Genomic DNA, 15,384 nt, shown 5'->3' with positions numbered 1-15,384 from the left:
TGAGCGAGTAGCTGCCTAGGGTCACCGTGGATTTGTGTTTCCACAGCATGACGGTCAGGTGGAGAGGTGGTCTGGGTCCCTATGAGGATGCGGGTGGTGGACAGAGGATTAGACAGGGAAGAATGGACACCTCTGAGGCTGATGCCATGGGACCCCTTCATTCATATCAATTATTTGGTGAAAATGGAAGCCCTTTTAAGTTTCTTTCTGGAGGACAGGTGGATTCTCTTGCATTTATTTAAGAATGTCCTTGAGCATTGCAGAGAGAGAAACAAACCTATTGGATGCTTGCAGGCACAACTCCTGTTCATCTTTGTACCATCCTAGGCCAGCGGAACACACGGTCACAGGCACTGGGTGTCAGATAATACTTGCTTACCCGAGGAAGAAAGGAGCAGGCAAGTATGTTAAAACGATGACAAGCAATTTCGGATTGTATTTCACCTTCCGGTTTCTAATCCCTCATCAAGCAGGGGAGAAAGGTGTTGACCTATGGCTGGCCTGCCTGGAAATGGCTCCGAAAAGCAGAAACTGGATGCAGGGGTTTGGCTGGAGGGAGAACATTTCTGCACGAGGGGGGCGAACACAGAGATGTACGGGGGAGCACGAGGGGGTCCGATATAGGGTCCCAAGTAAAGGAACAGGGGAGGCCCCGAGGGCTGGAATGAGGAGTTACAGTTTGATCTGATCACTGATAGCGGCTAAAATTGACCAAAACCTGAAGCTCTTTACAGGAATTCTCTAGGTAGGTTCTTCGCCGGGAGGTGGCGGTGTGGTAGTGTGCTAGGACCCGGGCGCGTTCAAGTTCAAGCTCCGGGTCCGGAGGAACCTTCGCGACATTCACATTTCCTTTATTGCATAAAAGAGCCCAGCTGCGATGCCAGGGCGCAGGGGTGCGGGCGGCACCGCGTCCACACGGGGCCCCAGCTCGCCCGGCGCGGCTGGGGCTCGGAACCGGGAAGGGTCGGCTCGCGCGCGCCGGGGAGGGGAGGGCTGTGTTTTCTTTTCTTTCTTCCCGGTCTCGGCAGCGGGGGTGGGGGGGGCAGCGCCGCGCCGCCCGCTCCGCCCAGTCGGAGAAGACGTCGCGCTTCTGAGTGGCTGCAGGGCACCCCCCCGGCCCCGCGTGCGCCCCTGCTGCGGGACCTCGCGCCACCCTCGCCGGCGTCCGCCCAGGCCGCCGCGCCCGCCGCGCCCGCCGCCCGCCTCGGCTGCCGCGCGGGCCCCGCCCTCCCGCTCCCGTGCCCCGCCCCCGCCGCGCGGGCCCCGCCCCTCCCGCACCTCCTCCTCTCCCGCCCCGCCCCCGGCCGCTCCCTCGCCCCTCCCCTCCCCATCCCCTCCCCTCCCCTCCCCTCCCCTCCCCTCCCCTCCCCTCCCCCTCCCCCGCCCGCCCGCCCGCCGCCGCCGCCGCCGCCTCCGCCCGCCGCCCCCTCCGCCCGCCGCCCCGGCCGCGTCGGGTAAACCTGTTTGGCGGCCGCGCCGGGGCGGATCGTGCGGCCGGCGGCTCCCTCGCGGCTCGCGGCGTCGGGGCCCGTGGCGCGCGCGCGGCCGCCCCTCGGCCCCGGAGCCCCTCGGCGGCGCCACCATGTACTCGGGAGCCGGCCCCGGTGAGTCCGCGCGCTCCTCCCCGCGGCGGTTGGCGGGCCGGGCGCGAGCGCGGCGCGGCGCGGGCGGGCGGGGGACCGCGGGCCGGGGGATCGGGGGTCGCGGGGGGCTGCCGGCCGTCCCCTCGGCCCCAGGGCGGACGCGCGGCCCCGGCCTCCTCCTCGGGCCCGAGTCGTCGGGGCGCCCCGCGCGGCCTGGGCCCTTCCCGCGCCTCGTCTCCGCCGCGGCCCGGCGGGCTGGGACCGGGCCGGAGCGCGGACTGGGCCGGGCGGCCCGCGTGTAGGCCCGAGGCCCGGGCGCCCGCCTGCCCGGCTTCCTGCGCCCGGCGCCCGGGCCCCTGCACCGCGCGGGGCCGGCGGGGCCGAGGCCGGGGCCGCGCTCCAAGCGCCCGGGGGCGGAGAGGCCCCGGCCAGGGGCGCCGAACTCGGGGTGCGGGCGGCGCGGGGAGGAGCGCGGCCGCTGGGCGCAGACCGAGCCGCGGCGAGCCTGGAGCGCTCTCAGTTTCGTTTTTCTTTTTGCCAGCACTTCTGCGGCCCCTTCTCCGAAGGAAAGTCTGGAAATGCTGAATTTTGGCCACTTCTTGCTGGTAGTTAGGACCGCGGACAGAGAGAGATAGGAAGGCGCCCTAAAACCCTAAACCTGCGCGCGTCTCATTTTCATTCCAGACACACAGGCTCCTTATTCAAGTGTTAATTGCCTTTTACAATTAACTAGAGGAAGGTGAGGAGATGTGCTGATTTCCTTAGCGTATTTTCTCACTAGCCGGCCTCCCTTTCTTTAGAAAAGTTCTGAAAAACTTAGAGCAGTAACACATTTTTTTAAGAACTTTTTTGGGGGGATGCAGAGTAGAAGGGCGATTAACTTTGCTGAGCCAAGAAAATGGTCAAATGTTGTTAAGCTTTTTCCCTTCTCCCGCCAGGCACGTGGCTTCTAAATTTCCCGCTGGCCCTGCCACTTGGACAGGGCATATCCTGTCCCCTTTGTCCACCAGGCTCCAGCGGGCTGCAGGCCCTGCCGGCTCGGTCCTGCCTTTTGGGGGTCCTGGCCCTCCCAAGCCTCCTGCTGCTGGGGCTTTGGCGGGACCCCTTCAGACTCTTCTGATCCATTTGGATCCCTTAACACTTTCTATTCACAAACAGTCCTGTGCCTTGTGAATACTCACTGTCCTGTTTTCTGATGTCACTTAGTTAGAAAGCTTCTCCAAGGCTGAGCCAGAGCAACTTTTAAATTGCTCTCAGCAATTTGATAGAAGAATGGTTTTAACTGTAATGGTTTTAACTGTAATCTGGAAGGTGACTCAGCCCTGGTGGGGAAAGGCCCAGGGCTCCAGTCACAGTCCTGGGGGCAGACAGACTTGGCTTCTTAGAACCCTGGGTGGGCAGCACCCATCCATGATGTGGCAGGGTAGCCCCCACACCTGGGTGAGTGCGAATCTCCCCGCCCATCCCTCTGAAGGAACCCAGCAAGTCTTAGCCACTACACTGAACATTTTTTCAGATTTTCAATGCAAAAGTTGGAGGCCCAGAAAAAGTGAAGAACCTTGGGGAAGGTCAACCTTTTGTGTTGTGTCTGACGTTAACTGATCCACTGGACAGCTTGCTAAGTTGCTGGTGGTCATTTTGAAGATGGACAGCAGAGGCACAGAGAGGCGATGAGGCTTTCAAAGGTCAGCCAGCCAGCGAGCAGGAGGACGATGTGTGTGATTCCAAGCAGACTCTCCATACACTCCCTTTAGAGAAGTGGCTCTGGGTTTTTTTGACCTTGATCCCCCAAGAAGAAACACCTGTTACATGTAGACTGGACCCAGTGCTCGGGTGTTAGAGTATAATTGAAACATGAGCTTCAGGAAGAACCGCTCGCCAGTGCTGTGTGCTCTGCACTGGGATATTTTCTTGTCTATTTTATTTTCCAAAAAGCTTTAGTTCTCTGCATCTCTAGGCTCGTTCCGGGTTCTCCATGGCTCTTGAAAGACTCTTGCTCTGATGTGGGCCTGTGCATCGTGGCCTGGTGGGGAGGGGGCCTCTCATTCACTGTTCGCAGATAAACCTGCTCTGAAATCAGACAGCTTTGGTTGAAAAAAATAAATGAGTCTATAGGATAGTTCTTAGCCAGTGAACGGCAGGATGGGAATGAACCCAAATTTCAGGCTCTACAAGCGTGCCGTAATTATAAGGCTGTGATGCAGTTCAGTTTTATTCTACACACTCAGGCTTTTAATTTTATTTAAGAAGGATATTTGGAATAGAGTCTCTTCGGTGAAACTCTTTTTAATGTATTTCCTAATTTAGAATAATAAAAAGACATTTGAACTGGATTGTAGAAAAAATTACAAATAGTTTTGCTACTTCCCATTTTAATACCCTTATTAAGTGACTAAGTAAATTAACTTAAAAAATAGAGTCTTGTTATGGACTGTGTTATGTCTGTTAGGAAATGCTATTATGTATGTGAATTGGTATCTGGACTCTAAAGTTAGGTAGTTACTATTAGTTTTTTGTTTTTGTTTATTTTTTTAATTATTCAAAAGAGTTAGTGGTTTAGGATGGGTGGATTCTCCAGTGACCCTGAACTTTCATAGATGAACAATTTTTTTCCCCCCCAAACCGCTTAGCGACCTTAAAAGGAATCTCAGTATTGCCTCCTGAAGGGGGCTAGTTGGTCCGTTTTTTCACTGTGCTCAGACTTCTGTGGGTTACATTCCTCACAGACCTGCTACAGAGTAACTTCTGCCACATGGAAGTCTTGTTGCAAAGTTGTCTGAACAGGATTGTGACTTTAAGAATGAGGGACTCTCACGGTGGTTTCTAGAGTCATTTCACTCCTCCTGCACCCTGCTGCTTCTCTCCCCCAACCCCAGTCATCTCAGAGAAGATCTGGGCCAGTCTCCCAGTAACCCTGCACCTTTGCCGAATAGCAGACGGCGCTTCGCCCTGGGGAGCTGCTGCAGGGCATGGCTGGCTAGCCGTCCAGTTTCCCTTGATGGCTCTGTTAAACCTTGAAGAAGGATTTAAAGTTAAGTGTGAAAGGAAAAAAAAAATGTGAAAGGTTCAGCTCCTAAAACTTATGCAGTTCAGAAGAATATTATTTCCTGTAACTTCAAGTTTGTGTCAGAGTTTTTAAAATGCCAGGAGGGTTTATTCTTTATAATCTGTTACGCAACACTACGGCAGAGTCCCAGTCTGATAAAATATATTTTTGTTTTGTGAATTGCTATCATGAACACTCAAAATGTATCGCTTGACTTTTAAAACAGTATCTATTGTGAAATAATCTAAGTACACAGAAGTAGAGTGACTGGTATCATATGCTCCCATTTATCCATCACCAGCCTCAGCAAATATCAAGATTTTCCACATTTGCCTCACATCTTCCCTTTCCCCCCTTTTCTCTGTGGAGATAGTCTAAAGTGGATTCCAGCCCTGTGGTTTCACTCTGAATGCTTAAGTACCGTGTCTGAAGGATGGGGGCATTTAAAACTCAATACTATTGCCACACTTAACAGTCCATAATCAATTTCTCTCATTATCTCAGAAGTGTGTTTACTTCCTGGTTGTTTTGGATCCTGAATTTTATTAAAAGTTCACACATGAATTTGGTTTTACGCCTTTGAGGATCTTTAGAGTCTCCCGCTACCCTCCACCCCACTGACTTGTAAGATCTCTTCTTCAGAGGATGACTTGTAAGATCTCTTCTTCAGAGGGTGTGTATCTTTTCCCCGTTTCCTTTAATTGTTTCTAGAAAGAAGCCAGCTGTTCAAGGTTCCTGGGCTTCCTTGGGGAAGGCTGATGAGACCCAGCCGCTTGTGACTTTAATTCAGACACACTTATCTTCAGCGACATTTTGGGGCCGGCCACTTGGCATCTTCAGCATTCATTGTGGTAGAGCCCACTTTTTACGCGGGGCTGTTTCCGCAGAAGGGCCGTGGGGTGAAGAGGGGAAGCGCTGCCTGTGCTGCAGCTTCGCTCCTCCTCATCCCCAGGAGGAGGGAAGGACCAGCCGGCTGTGTGGGGAGAACCACACGGCGAGTTTGCTCGCGTCGAGATTGAGGTTCTGGGCGGCTGAGGCAGTGCTGGAGGTGGAGGACGGGGTCTTGGGCTCAGGTGGACACGAGTTCATGGACTGGCCCACAGCCTGGGCTCGGTGAGTGGGACCTGGCGCCCTGGGGAGGGGGGTGCAGCCCAGCGCCCACCCGAAGGCTTTTCTCCACCTCTGCCCCTGAAAGTGAAAGTGAAAGTCTCTCATCGTGTCAGGCTCTTTGTGACCCCATGGACTATGCAATCCATGGAATTCTCTAGGCCAGAATCCTGGAGTGGAAAGCCTTTCCTTTCTCCAGGGGATCTTCCCAACCCTGGGATTGAACCCAGGTCTCCCATATTGCAGGCGGATTCTTTACTAGCTGAGCCACAGGGAAGCCCCTGAAGACCCAGGAAATTACATTTTGCAGATGTCCCAGCTGCTTGTTTTTTAGAAGGAGCTGGAGACCCATTGGTGCTGGGGGTCGGGGCGGGAGAGGACGTTGAGGTGAGCCTGGAGCAGCCCCCACGGAGCACCTTCACTGGGGATCAGCCCTGGGGAGGAGCCCACGACTGAAACACACCTTGGAGGTCAGCCTCCAGAGAGTGGGATTGCCGGCCGGGTGGGTGGGGCTTTGGGTGTGTGTCTAGGTGAGAGTGTGGGTGTGCTAAAGGGGCCTTTATGACGGACCATAAGCAGTTAAGTTTACCTGTGGTTCCCTGCTTGGTAAAGCTTAAAGGTCTGATTGAATGACAACCTCGCCTTTCATTAACTGTAGTTGTGGTTCATATTGCTGAGACTGCAGCTTAGAATTGGGGCAGAAGGAGGCTTCTATAGGTTGTTACTGGGGACTCCAGTGAATTCGCAGTGAAAATTGTTATGTATCCATCTTTAAGAACCCATAGCAACAAACAAACAGAACTGTGGCCGGGTTAAAACCAGCCACCTTAGGAATCCAGGTACTTTCTACCCGACTCTGTCTCATTGTATCTGAATCCTTCTTGTCTCTCGGAGCCTCCTGCCTCCCAGGCAGTCTCCCAAGGGGCATTGTTTTGGGGGTTTTTCAAGTTACTTCTCGGTGTTTCAGCTCTGAGCTCTAGTTCTTAGAGAGTTGCACATAAAAGGTCAAAATACTGAGGTTCATAGGTCAGAGTCATTTGAGATGTTCTGTCGGCTTTGACTCAAAGTAAAACAGTACAGCCTCTGAGAGTCGGTTCTCACAATGGCACGTTCATGTCGATGGAGGAGCTTGAGCCCGGCCGGCCATTCATGTGGTCGAGGGCTGGGTGGGGGCCTTTGTGTGTGAACTGGGGGTGGGGAGGCCCCTGCACTGGAAACTTGCTAAGCCCCTTCTCAGGCCCCCTGGCTCAGCCTTGCTTTAACTGAGCTTATGCAGGACGAGAAGGTGGCAGGGTGTTTGGCGTGACCAGGGTGCTTTGTGGCTGGGGCTCTGGGGGGCGCCTCCCTCTGAGTCTCAGAGTCTGGCTGATGCTCCTGACTCAGCAGCGCCCGTGTTTTTAGGGCCCTCGCCGCTGCTCTCGTGGGCCGTGGGCCCGTCCACGCGGCCGGCCGAGCAGGGCCAGGGAAAATGGAGGCCTCCTGGCCTTGCAGGTGGTGGCATCATCTGCTTTTTGTAGGAACAAAGGAGCAACAGAAGTACAAGTAAGAAGTGGAAAGAAAGCAAAGGAAGACGCTGAGCGGTGAAGAGCACAACTTTGGACAAAACCCAGGCCGTCGGTGCATCTGCTGGGAGCTTCTGGGAGCTAGGTGTCGTTGTGACGCAAGCCCAGAGCACGGGTCCAGGTCAGGCCGACCTCACTCGAGTCCTGGCTCCAGGACTGGGCGCGTGCTCAGCTTCCCTGGACCTCAGTCTCCTCCTCGTGCCGGGAAAGCGCCTGACGGTGGAGGTGTTCTGGTTGGGGAGAGGACGCGGGAGGTGCCTCCTAGTTATTGCGGTCCCCACGCCGCGGTCACTTTATCCTCGGGTCTCCTCTGCACACAGTGGCTTCTCCCACTCTGGTTCCGCCCAGTGACCGCTCCTCTCTGTGACCCTCCTGGCTGACCTCTGGGTCTTTACTTCGCAAGCCCTAAGAGCCACATCACTGATAAACGCCGCAGGTGCCGGGTGGCCACAGCTGCTTTGGAGGCTCAGTACCGGGGAAGTGGAAGGTTAGCCCTGATGCTCGAAGCTCATGTCCCTGGCAGAGTCATTCGGAGCAGACCCAGCTGTGCAGTGAAGCCTCTGCAGACAGGACTGGGCAGTGGATGGGCACGGCCTGTGGGGTGACGCTGAGGGAGCTCCAGGCTCTGTCTGCAGGTGGTGAGCTGGTGAGTCAGGGGACGTCGCTCTGCTCACAGCCGGGACCAGGGGACATTGCTGGGACCTTTGGTTCCCTCTGCGTTCCCCAAGCCGCCCCAACAAGTTGCGGCTTGTTAAATGTGAACGCGTGTGGCTCAGTCCACGAACCTCACATTAGACTTGGAGGGCATCTCAGGGCCAAGACTGGTAATTACAACTCAGCCTTGAGCTGGAGGCGTCGCAGGCTTTTGCGGGTGAATGGCAGGAGCTCATGTGAGGGGGAATGGAGACGCGAAGCAAGTCATGCACAAAAACGGTGGTTGTGAAGTGTGTCTGGGGCCCCTGCCCGGTGCGCTGCGTGGGGCCCTGTGGCACGGTGGCCAGTGCAGCTGCACTGAGAAGGCATCTTGGAGCAACCTGGGCCAGAAGAAGGGGAGAGACGAAAGTCAGGCTGAGCTCGGAGCCTTTGGGGGGACGTGGAGCCCAAGAGCGGCTGGACAGAGTTTTTTCAGTGATGGCTGTGGGCTGGTGGAGTCAGGGAGGTGGCCCTGAGGGGCTTGCACGGGGATGTTGAGCTGGGGTCAGCTGGAACGTCTGGGGAGGAGCCTGTGTGCCACCCCGCCCGCACCCAGGGGCAGCCCTGTCTCCCCAGGAGCCCTGGTCCCCATCCTGCCTCTTGGCTCGATACAGACCCCAGGTGTCTCAGGTCATTTCCAGCAGGCCAGAAGATTCCCGTGAGAGAAGGGGGTCTGTCTTCGCCTCCCCCGCCCCCTCCCATAACCCCTGGTTGCCAGTGTCCCGCACCACCTGCTCAGTGTCCAGATCTGTTCACAGTTGGTTGAACTGGGATCCAGGTGAGGCCCACATGTGACTGGCTGATGCGTCTCTTTGGTATCAGCTTCAGGGGAGAGCTTCATTGACATGGAACTCGTGTGCCTCTGTTGCTTAGTCGCTCAGTCACGTCCGACTCTTTGTGACCCCAAGGACTGCAGCCCACCAGGCTCCTCTGTCCATGAGATTTCCCAAGCAAGAATACTGGAGTGGGTTGCCACGTCCTCCTCCAGGGGATCTTCCCGACCCAGGGATCGAACCCATGTCCCCTGCGTTGGTAGGCAGATTCTTCACCACTGCGCCGCCTGGGAAGCTCAGTATAAAACGCAGGCTGTTTTATTTAGCACATTCAGACTTGTGCAGCCATCACCACAATCTGAGGATGTTTTTGTCTCCTGTCCCCAAAGAAAGGCAGTACGCGTTAGCTGTTGTTCCTCACTCCCCTACCCCCGGCCCTAAACAGTCACACTCTCAGTCTCTAGTCTTCGCCTTCCTCTTCCCCAGTGCTTACTATTGCTGGGGTGAAGACACTGGCTTGTGTGTGGTATCTTGACTCGCCGACTGGACTTGGCTGATGGGGTCTCCTTGGTGTAATTCAGTGTGTTTGTCCTGTGTGAATTTCCTGCAAGTTAGTGGTCAGATCCAAAGGCAGGTTCTACTTTTTTTGGGTTCTGGTGCTTTCTTTTTAGTGTGAATACTACCTGCTGTTGATTGTTAATCGTTAGGTTCCATTAATTCATTAGAGTTGGTACAACGCTGATGCTCTGTTTCCACAACAAAAGCTTCCCTGGCTGGCTGGCCGATCAGGTTGGCTCTGTCTTAAGGCAGAGAAGTGAGCAGCATGAATGAAGGCAGGGCAGCCTGCGGAGAAGAGAGGTGGTCCCGGTAGGTGGGCACTGGGTGTGACGTCAGAGGTTTGGGGGGGTGATGCTGTGGGTACCTAAGAGTGAGCTGAGCGTAGGGCTCTTTTGTTCTGTAGGCTCTGGGGCCCCTCTGGGAGCATTTGGCGGTTGTGTTGCAGGAAGGGGGTCTAGCCTGGTGGCAAGAGTCTTCGTCTGTGTCTGGTGGGGTCGTGGTCAGGTTCCCTGTTGGTGGCAGGGCAGTGCTGAGCAGGGCAGTGTGTATCTGGGGCGTGGCGAGGGCTGAAGACCACGCCCCCAGCTGACCTGCTGGCCTCTCAGTGCTGACCCCAGGGAGGAAGGAGCAGCAGGGGTCAGTTTTCTTTTATAGATATGCTAAATTTAAGGCGATTCTAAGAAATCCGGGAGATAAAAATCTGTGGCCTTCACTTTGCATCTTTATATAGCACCCAGTGCTATGGTGGGGGTCTTGTCCGGATGTCAGCTCCCTTTGCTTGCTGCCCAGGACGTCTTGGTTATCTTTTGTCTCTTTCTGGTGTCTACTGTAGTCTGCTTTCTTTTTACTCAATAAATCCTTATTGCAGTCAACTCTTGATTGTTCAAAAGTTAAACCTGTTGAATTGAAACTTGTGTACGCTCTGAAAACTCTGCCCGCAGCCCACCCTGGTGCTCTGCATCTGGAGTGGAGGGTGACCTCGCAGGGATGCTGTCGAGCTGTGTGGAGGGAAGTGGGTCACGGGGGCCACTTGCCAGTTGATTTGCTTAAATAGACAGTGGAAGCGGACATCCGCGCAAAGGTAGACGTGTAGCCTCTCAGAGGCAGGTGCTGGGTGGTCTTCCCTCCATGCCCCAACCTCTCCGCTCACCTCTGGTGATTAAGCCGGCTCCCAGTGTCGTGAGGGTCTCTGACGCTGAGCCACGCTGACCTGGCCAGTAGAGGCGAGGCAGTCGAGGTAACTGCCTCCCTCCTGGCTTCCTTAGATCTTGTCCAAAGCTGTGCCCTCAGGAGACAGGCCTGGAAGGCGCCCAGTTAGAAGCTCTGTGGGCACGTGGAGTGGGAGCCTGAGGAGGCACCCGCGCCTGGTTTTAGCCCAGTGTCTTCACGTGTAAACCAGGGCTGAGTGCCTCCCTTGCTGTGAGGGTGGAGTGCGTTAGGGCCTGTTCACGCCCAGGGCAGGGCTGGGCAGGGCTGGGCAGGTGTGGGATGTGGGTGGAGCTGTGGTTTCACCAGGTATGGGGTCCTGTGATGCAGGGCTGGTGAGCCACCTTCTCTCAGTGACGGGATTCTAGAGGTGCGTTAAGGAAAAGCGCATGTCTGGGTGAAAATTCTCCGAGAACTAGTGCTGTGAAGTAAATAGAAAAGATTGTGAGAAATTTGGTTGTAAAGCTACAGGAGCTCTGGGTGACATTTTCTTTTTTTTTTGTCTTTTGTCTTTAGAAGAAAAAGAAAGAACTGGCTTGGCTTTTTAAGGGATTTGAGTCTCATTTCAGCAGGAGGTATCTCACCTGAGATGGTGGTAGTCCTGGATGCTGGAGCATCGTGGCAAGAAAGGGGCTGAGCCCAGTCTGGGCTTATCACAGGAGGAGGGGGCGCCCAGATGGGTTTATCAGCGTCCACCACGGGAGCAGTGGGTAAGGGTGGTGCCCGCCCGGGTGGCCTGCAGGTTGACATCCCTGTGAGACGAGGCACACCCCGCTGAGCTATCTGATGGTTTCTGGTGTTTCAGCAAGCACTTATTTGAAGAGAAGTTTCTATTTTTTTTTGCGTGTTTTTCTGAAGTAAGATATTTTTAAGTCCGTGTTGTAGAGTGATGGCTGTTGATGAACTTTGCAGAGTTGCTTTCTGGGGTGGGGGTGGTGGTTCTCAGACTGGTGCTGCAGGGTGCTGGCTTGGCCTCCCCGCTCCAGGCCCCCTGGTCCCCTGCTCTGCACGCTCAGCACAGCTAGGAAGGTCTTCCCTAGCCTTAGCTTGGGGACGGGCCTGCAGCCCTTGTCCTCGGCTCTTTCTGTTGCTTGTGTGGTCTGCCCCAAGTGTGTCTGAATGTTAACAAAGGCAGAGAAAAAAGATCATCAGTGTTTCAGAGAGGCCGTGTTTTTCAGGATGTCATAGGCTCTTTTTTTGATTGAGAGGAGACGCACAGAACATGAGCCGTTTTAAAGTGGACCGTTCAGTGACGTCTGGTGCATTCAGCGTTAGGCACGCATCGCCTCTGTCTGGTTCCAAAGCATTCCCGTCACCCCAAAAGGAAACTCTGCCCATTAAGCGGTTCCTTCCCGTTCCCCACTCCCTCCAGCCCCAGGGACCACCAGGCCTCACTGCCTGTGGATCTGCCTCCGCTGGATATTTCACGTAAGTGGAGTCATGAAGCACGTGACCTTCTGCGGCTCTTCCCCGAGCGTTTTCAGGGCTCGTGTGTCTGTGTGTCGGCGCTTCGTGGCTGACCGGTCCCTTACGTGCTGTATCACAGTTTGTTTACCCGTTATCTGTGATCGATGGGCGTTTGGGTGGTTTCTGCCTCCTGGCTGTCGTGGCTACTGCTGCTGTGAACGTTCGCCTATGGGTTGGTGTGTGGCATATGTCTTCATTTCTCCTGGGCGCCTACCGGGAGTGGAATTGCTGGGTTTTACTCTGTGACTTTGAGAGGAACTGACGCACTGTTTCCATGGAGTGGTTTCGGGTTCTCTGCATCCTCACCAACACCGATTATTGTCATCACAGCCTCTTAGAAAGTGAAGTTAGTAGTGTAATATATCACGTCTGGCATATTTTATTACCAAAGTAGAAAAAAATATTAGATTTAGGTGCATTTTGCCCAGATCTACCTAATAGCTGTAAGGTAAATCCATTTCTTCGTGCTAGAGTTTAGAGGATGTTTGGAACCTGGACAACTAGATGAACGCAGTAAAGCTTCATAATGTAACAGGGTGGCAGAGCAGGTAAGGGTCCAGTACCCAGCTCCAGCCTGGAGCTGGAGTCAAAAGTGCTCACCTTCTGGGTACATACTGAGTGCCAGCTGTGTGCTGGGCGTCTTGCCCGGTGCCCAGGGAACAGTGCTGGGTGCAAACCGCGGCGCTCCTGCGTACCCCCACCCCCAGCTCACTGAGTCAGGAACACAGGGGAGCATCACCCAGTCACCAGTGATCCCTGGGGACGGTGGGAGGAGGGCACATTCCAGAGGGAACGTGATGGGCAGCCTGGCCTGTGGAGGGGTGGTGGCAGGAGACAGGGCCGGGGCAGAGGCTGCCCTGAGCACAGAGGTTTTCATCCAGAATGTTGGGGGCAAGCGTGAGAGACGCACAGCTGCCATGTGTGTTTCCCGGGAGCCCCTGGCTGCTGGTGGAAAACGGGGGGAGGGGGCTTGAAGATGCCCAAGACTGGCATGCTGGAGAGGCTCTGAGGGTGGCCGGCGGAGCACGTGGGGGTCAGGAGGCAGGTGGTCCGGAAGATGCCTGATTGCTTTGGGGCTTGGCTGGGCGGTGAGGCGGTGCACCAGTAGAGGTGGGCAGATTTAAGTTGAGTCTGCAGGCTTTGAGAAAAAATTTTGTGTATTTTTTTATTGGATTATAATTTTGAGAAAAAGTTTTAAAAGACTTTTTAATAAGGAAGAATTCAAATATTCAGAGGAGTAGAGACCACAGGAGGCCCGTGTCTCGGCACTCCGCCTGGCTGTGCGCTCAGCCTGGCATCAGCCCCGCCCGGCTCCCCTCCCTCGTTACCAGAAGCCTGGTGTCAGTGCGTTTGTCGGTATTCATTTACTGAGAGGCAGTGTCAGACTTAGGAAAGGAGCCAGAGATGCAGAAGTCCCACACCAGCGTCCCCGGTGTTACCCTTTTGTAGCGTTCGTGCGAGCGCCGTTACCAAAGTGGGGAAACTAGCTTCGGTCCGCTGCTGCGAGCTCGCCTGAAGGTCTTCCTCAGGCTTGGGGTCAGATGACTGCCCGCTTCCTGGCCAGCCCCTGGGCAGCCGGGGGCCGGCCTTGTTTGCCGTCCCGGCCCCTCACGCCTCTGCACTTGAGAAGGCTGGAGCCCCTCTCTGCCCCGTCTTTTGTGCCCTCCCCGTGGGCGCTCTCTCAGGCTGCGCTGTGTCTTCTCAGCTCACCCCCGCTGTTTTCTGGTGGCTTCCCTTCTGCACCTGCAGGACACTCCAGCCTCTGTTGTGGTTTTCCTGCCCCGCTTCTCAGTGGACATGGGATGTACATGTACTCACACGCCTGTACATACACATAGCTGTTTCTCTGTGTGTGCATCACAAACTGCATTCTCGCTGGCATTGCTGGTTTCAGTCTCGTGTCTCTGGGTTTACTCTAGCTGTCCTCTTTCCTTATTTACAGCTTCTTCATCAGATAGTTGGGTCTTCATCAGATAGTGAGAAGTCTAGGTCTCATTGCCCCCAGTGTATTTGCTCATTTGTTCAGGCTGAGCAGACATGGAAAGTAGTTTCAGAATTGCTGCCCGCCCCCGGGGAGAGACAAGCTGCTACCTGGAGAGCCGGTCTGCGTGTGGCCGCTCACTGTCTGGCCGGGGGCACTCGGTCAGTCCTCCTCCTGAGTTCTCTCTCTGCGCTCTTCTAGTAAATGAGAGATTCCGTTTAGGGGCTTTCCTGGTGGTCCAGTGGTTAAGACTCCAGGCTTTCACTGCTGAAGGTGTGGGTTCAATCCCTGATCAGGGGACAAGATCCACAGGCCACACAGTGTGGCCGAAAAGGGAATGAACTGGGCAGGCTCAGGGACCCCACTGTTGTAGGCGCTGCACTCGGAACCATCAGCGTGGTGACTGGGTGCCGCAGGTGGCCGCCGGGAGGGCCGGCCGTCCCCCAGGGAGGCGGAGGCGCTGCAGGAACAGTGAGGAGCCCGCACGCTGCCCGCTCACTGGCTCGCATGGACCCCGAGGGCCGGGGCGGCCTTCCTAGGCCAGGAGCGGCAGCACGCCCCCAGCAGGGCCCGCGCCCCGCCCCACCCGGGTCTGCCTCGGAGCTTTCTTACTGTTGGGAGGTGACCACAGGCGCTGCTGCCTTTTGGTTCTGTTTTGTTTTTTTTTTAATTATTTTATCTTTCATGATAAAAGGAATACATGCTTATTTCAGAGAATTTAGAAGATACTGAAACAAAAAGAGAAAAAAAATGCACGGGTAACGACCCTTGGAAGAAGTAGTGAATGTGTTTGCTTCCAGACGTTTTTTCCTGTACATACATAGATAGCTGGGGGCAGCCTACACTTAAAATTTTGCGTTTTCCCTTTTCACATAATACCATGAGCGCTTCCGAGGGCCATTTACATTTGTTGGAGGGTGTTTACAGTGATGTTTAAAAGATGACGGCAGGCGCTCGTGTGGGGCGGCGGCCTCCAGGGGCAGCCGCAGCTTGGTTCCTGTGGCTGCGTGCCCCCCGGCTGTGGGACCATCCTCACCACCGTCTCCCCTAGGGCGCCGTGCCAGCACTTCTGCAGAGACTTGGCAACGGTCTGGCGGGTCGGGGAGCTCGGGCACTCCGTGGCTGCAGGCCCCTCACCGTCCTGACACGCACTCGGAGCACACACCTCTCCTTCACCGTCCCCAGTGAAGTGCCGAGGGACGGCTGGGAGTCCCGTCTCTCGCCAACTGGAAGCTGCCAGAGGGCAGGACCACGTCTCCTGGCTGCATCCTCAGTGCTGTTGTTGGGAAGCAGGTCATTGGGGTCTATCTGGTGGATGGGTGTGTGTGTTGGAGACAGGCGGCTTAGCAGAAACGAAGTACAGGCTCTTAGCCGTGCCTACCCTCTGTGGTTAATTACAGACACCCTG

General features: G+C 55.4%; 1 protein-coding gene across 5 annotated transcripts in view; it reads left to right on the top strand.

Annotated features, from left to right (window-relative positions):
• The first annotated feature begins 1,384 nt into the window (after positions 1 to 1,384).
• The window catches only part of AGO2 (argonaute RISC catalytic component 2), an 83,105-nt gene continuing 69,105 nt past the window's right edge, over positions 1,385 to 15,384 (top strand). The window contains exon 1 of one of the 5 annotated variants that reach the window (XM_086337452.1): positions 1,385 to 1,604. In XM_086337452.1, coding sequence (XP_086193578.1) covers positions 1,583 to 1,604 — 22 coding nt within the window. In that variant the 5' untranslated portion in view covers positions 1,385 to 1,582. Of the gene's footprint in view, positions 1,605 to 7,253; positions 7,945 to 15,384 lie in introns of those variants that run through there. The other 4 variants (XM_086337454.1, XM_086337453.1, XM_086337451.1 and 1 more) reach the window with 4 other exon arrangements.

This window comes from Bos grunniens, chromosome 14 (assembly GCF_055505025.1).
Source record: "Bos grunniens cultivar Pamir isolate PY7600 chromosome 14, Bosgru_T2T1.0, whole genome shotgun sequence".
NCBI classification, from domain to species: Eukaryota; Metazoa; Chordata; class Mammalia; order Artiodactyla; family Bovidae; genus Bos; species Bos grunniens.
Note: the sequence above shows the minus strand (reverse complement) of the source record. Positions and strands in the feature narration are given on the sequence as shown.